At 39.1% G+C, this 4674-nt stretch overlaps 1 protein-coding gene across 1 annotated transcript; it reads right to left on the reverse strand.

Annotated features, from left to right (window-relative positions):
- Nucleotides 1-2304: 2304 nt before the first annotated feature.
- Nucleotides 2305-3313, reverse strand: LOC148094670 (macrophage mannose receptor 1-like). Its single transcript, XM_087837314.1, has 3 exons — nucleotides 3040-3313; nucleotides 2579-2862; nucleotides 2305-2493 (listed from the first exon to the last, which is right to left on the reverse strand). The coding sequence occupies exons 1-3, from the start codon at nucleotides 3311-3313 to the stop codon at nucleotides 2305-2307; spliced, it is 747 nt and encodes a 248-aa protein (XP_087693440.1).
- Between the last annotated feature and the right edge of the window lie 1361 nt (nucleotides 3314-4674).

A 4674-nucleotide genomic window follows, 5' to 3' on the forward strand; every position in this document is an offset into this window, starting at 1 on the left:
AAAACAGAAGTCAAAACTTTTCCAAAATGGACGGATGACACAACAGAGGTGGGTCTTATCTCCAAAGGTGATGAGATGGCTTACAGGGAGGTCAGCACCCATTCACACTGGGGCCAAGAGAACCATCTCACCCTCAATGTCACAAAGACAAAAGAGATGATATTGGACTTGGAGTTACCGCTCAGGCGGTAGAGCAGGTCATCTACTGATCGGAAGGTTGGTGGTTCGATTTCTGGTTTCCCCTAGGCTGCATGCCAAATATCTGTGGGCAAGATACTAACCCCAAATTGCTCTCCGATGCATCCATAAGAGTATGAGTGTGTGTGAATATTACTTAGAAAGCACCTAGAAAAATGTGCTTGTGCAAATGGGTGTGAATGGGTGAATGCACAAGTTGTGTAAAGCGCTTTGAGTGCTTAGAAGAGTAGAAAAGTGCTAAGAACCAGTCCATTTACCATTTACTTCCAGAGGTGTAGAGAAGAACACCCCCCCCCCCCCCCCCCCCCCCCCCAATCACCATCAACAGTGCTCCTGTGGAGAGACTGAGCCGCCTCTGTTTCCTAGGTGTACATCTGGTGGAGGATTTCACATGGTCAGTTCACACGAACAAAACAGTGAAGAAGGTGCAGCAGCGTGTCTTCTTTCTCAGGAGACTGAAGAGATTCGGCATGAGCCCCAACATCCTCAGGACCTTCTACCGCTGTGCCATTGAGAGCATCCTCACCGGATGCATTACTTCTTGGTATGGCAACAGCACCACCTGCAACTGGATAGCTCTCCAGAGAGCGGTGCAGTGTTCTGAAAGGTTAATTGGAGATGATATATATATATATATATATATATATATATATATATATATATATATATAGATAGATAGATTTTATTTATTTATTTTTTGATAATTGGTACCATGAACCCCGATTCTTTTGCGGCTGAGAGGACAAATGTGGCCGAAGGTCGGATCTGAATGAGGTGGACAGGAGACCGGTCTAAAAAGATTTAAAGGTAGACACAGCCTGTTTGAAAAAGCAAATTGTGCAGATTGGATGAATTCTAAATTATCTGTTCGCCGAGTTAATGATCTTGACCGTTAAATTGGCTCAGTAGTGGTGAAAATCTGTTAAGTAGATTTCTGGTGACATGTCCATGGTGATTTTGGGTAATTTGTGACAAATAAAAAGTAAAGTCTGGGGAATATTTGATGAAAGTTTATTCCTGTTAGGGTTGGGGGAATTTTAAAGTTGATGTGCTGTGTTTAATGTAATTGTGTGCTGTCGGCCCAGTGAAAAAGTTTAGAGTAGGGCATTTGGTTAAAAGGATTGTTACAAGATAAATATATATATAATTAATCCTTATTTTCTGGTTATGTTGTTTTATAGAGGCCAGTGTAGACAATTGCCCTTGTGAGTTAGAATGTGTGCCAAATGTCACAGAGTAGTAGGAGACTGCATGTCTTGTGCAGAGAACAGGAAGTTAGTGCAGAGCTGCATAGGCATATTAATAAAACACAGGAAACCAAACAGAAAAAGCAGAACTAAGTAAACTGTGTGTATGACGTATAGCAGAACTATGTATAACCATAGTCTGTTCTCTGATTGGATAGTTAAATTTGTGATTGACATCACCAATCAGATGAAAAGAAGAAAAATAGGGTCAGAATTTGTACTTTCACACCTATTTTTTGGCTAAGTCCACACACAAATCTTTTTTACACATACATGTCCTGATTTACAAGTACAAAATATTTATGACCACAATTTGAGCCCATACTAGGGCAGTAACAGCAGAGGCGAAAGTATCACCTGTATTTGGCAGTGAGTAGAAAATCCTTTGTCCATCTGCCACATTACATTCCTGTCTGCCACCTCACATATGCCTGTCTAGAACCAGTCCACTGTACTACCTACCTTCCAATTAAAAGATCACTAGCTTTACCTTCCTAAGTACAGACACGCTAAACAACTAATATAAATTTTTTTAGTCCACCATTTATCCATCACCTGTCATAAGCTCAATACAATTAAATAGAATCACAAGACTTTTACACAATTTATTGTTTACACAACATGTATTAGGTTTACAGATGAAATGCTGGTTGGCTAAACTTTCTAATAAATTGTAATGACATAATAAACACACATCTTGCAGTAACTAGTATAACATTCCCAGTAAAATAGTGCATATAATAGTGATCAAAAGTTTGAAGTAATTTAGAAATATCTTTAAACAAGTAGTCAAACTTAAGTAAGAGCCATTGCAAAGAAAATCCTTATATACAAACATACAGAACTTGAGTAAGTGGCTTTATGGCTTTATGTAACAGAAGAAGTTCCTTCTCTGCTGACAGTTTCTTATGCCATAGGATGCAGTACCACTCTTCTCGAGGACGCCACAGAAGCCATTAGTCGGGCAGCTTGGAATATCTTCATATTGCATCTGTTCTCCACCCACCCACAGCCACTGACCAGCCAGGTTACACAGGCCCGTCCACACCTGCCAACAATGAACACAGAGACAATTGTAAACATGGTGTATGAGTTTCTCAGCAACACGCATACGCTGTAGGAAACTGTCCAACCTCATCAGTGGTAGCTTGTTGTGCTCTCTCCCGTGCATAGGTGTGGTCATCAGTAGTGATCAGCGTGGCCAGGTCATAGCGATGGTTCCTGTAGGGAGAGTTGGGATCATTTGTGTCCACTGCACCCAGAGACCTGCAGTGGTTTAATGCCTCCTCCCACGTCTTATTCTCCTTCACCAAAACCAGTTTCTCATCATAACACATGATAGAATGTTTGACATCGCAACCGTGAGTCCACCATACACCATCATGCTTATATACACAGTCTCCATATCGATCTGCCTCTGAAAGAAGAAGCAAAGAGACACTGTTATTTACTGTTCCCAACAGCAAATAACACACTAATGTTAATATCAACAAATGTGATCTTGCACAATCTAATAAGAATCAATAATTTGCTCTCACACCTAAACAGGTGTTATTCTAAGATTAATACTTGAGCTTTAAAACATGTTACTTACGAGAACTACCCCACTTGATGAAGCGAGCTATCTCGTCTCCTCTGGACCATTTCCATGTACTTGCATTAGCTCGATATAACCCGATCCAGCCTCCAGATTTGAAAAATGTGTTCTCTTGTTCATTTCTGATTGTGATCAGGTCAGTGTGGTGCTTCCTGCAGAAGGTCTGGGCATTTGTCCAAGTTGTCATGTGAGACCCAGAGTAAAGTTTAAAGTTTAACAGATTCCCACAGACAGGAGAAATAAAAAGCAGCAGAGGGATGAGAAGGCACATCTTCCTTAGGATGCATTGACACTGTAACAAAAAGGAAAAGGGTCACAGAGAAGAAGATTGCAGTTTTTTGCGCAGCCATGTTTCACTGATGAAGTAGTCAAGTGTCTCTCTGAGCAATGACAATGTAGGACAGATGATGATGTTAGGAAATGTGGATGAGTCTTGGATTAAACAAGAACTGTATAAATGTAACTGACATTTAGTCTCAGTAATATTACTTAATCAACTCAATATTTTACCTAATGTACTTGTTTGATGTCATCCTACGAGACTTTCACATGCCTTAATCATGTATGGTACAAATAACTAAAACAGTAAACTTTGTAAATCTTGTAAACGTTTAACTTAAAGAAAAAAAAAAGAAATTGGTTAACAACTTGAACAGTCTTTTCTAGTGAAGTGGAGGCATACATAGGTGATTTACTCTCAGCAGGTTAAACCATTCATTACACTGTGTATCAGTTTCTACAGCAGTACTCACCTTGGCAGCAGATAATGGGGAACCTTTGAAGCTCAGAGTCTCCTGATGATGCTTTTTTTAAGTCTGTGAGATACTCATGGACTTTGATAATTGTCAAAGCTTTTCTTTAGCATAGACTCCGCCTTTGTTCGAAGCATTTGAATAGCTCTGGCTTTCTATCCTATATTTCATTTAAATCTTTCTGAATTTCAAAAAAGATGCTAAGCAGCATTCAAATGTGGTTTTGTGTTGGGGATCTTCGTCCTTTCTACTTCTCTTTTTGCTCTCAATCCTTTGAGAAATAATCATTTTCCATCTCTGTAATGTAAGGATTTATAAAAGGATTTATAAGAATTTTTTTTATTCTGAGTTATTACAATAACATTGGACGAGACCGGGGATGGAAAAGAAAAAGAAGAAAGAAACAGAAGTTGGGGAGAAAGTTAACAGAAGGAGATGGATACAGAAAGGGAGAGAAAAAATAACACTGAAAATCTGCTTCAAATGAAATACGCACAACTAACCTGACCTAAAAAGAGAAGATTATTTCTGATTGGATCGCCTCCTTTCTGCCCAATATATATTCGATGACAACAGTGTCAATACACTTTGTCGTAGTTTTTCTCCTCGAGCATTCTTTTTTATTTAGTTGTCATCATGTTTTAGGAAAACTGTGATAGAAATTATTGGTCAATGAGATAAACAAATACAAATTTTATTTGTCACATACACAGTACAACATATAGTGAACATGTAGTGATATGCTTGTATCCTGAATGACTGATATTTAACTGTGCATCATTTATGCTGATAACTTCTAGGACCAAATATGTTTGCAAAGGTGTGTGGCTGCACAGCAGCACACAGCCTCTGCAGGCTGTTATAGGTGGATCTAGACCTA

The sequence above is a fragment of the Neolamprologus brichardi genome, unplaced genomic scaffold, assembly GCF_056152115.1.
Source record: "Neolamprologus brichardi isolate AB-2024 unplaced genomic scaffold, ASM5615211v1 NODE_ptg000031l+_length_7269946_cov_1, whole genome shotgun sequence".
NCBI classification, from domain to species: domain Eukaryota; kingdom Metazoa; phylum Chordata; class Actinopteri; order Cichliformes; family Cichlidae; genus Neolamprologus; species Neolamprologus brichardi.

Bases quoted from the DNA above. Each gene is read 5' to 3' on its own strand.
- LOC148094670 (XM_087837314.1), bottom strand. From the start codon at position 3,313: ATGTGCCTTCTCATCCCTCTGCTGCTTTTTATTTCTCCTGTCTGTGGG. The intron at 2,863-3,039 runs GTAAGTAACATG...TTCTTCTTTCAG, and splicing joins CATCAAGTGGGGTAGTTCTC to AGGCAGATCGATATGGAGAC. The intron at 2,494-2,578 runs GTTGGACAGTTT...CATTGTTGGCAG, and splicing joins AACAAGCTACCACTGATGAG to GTGTGGACGGGCCTGTGTAA.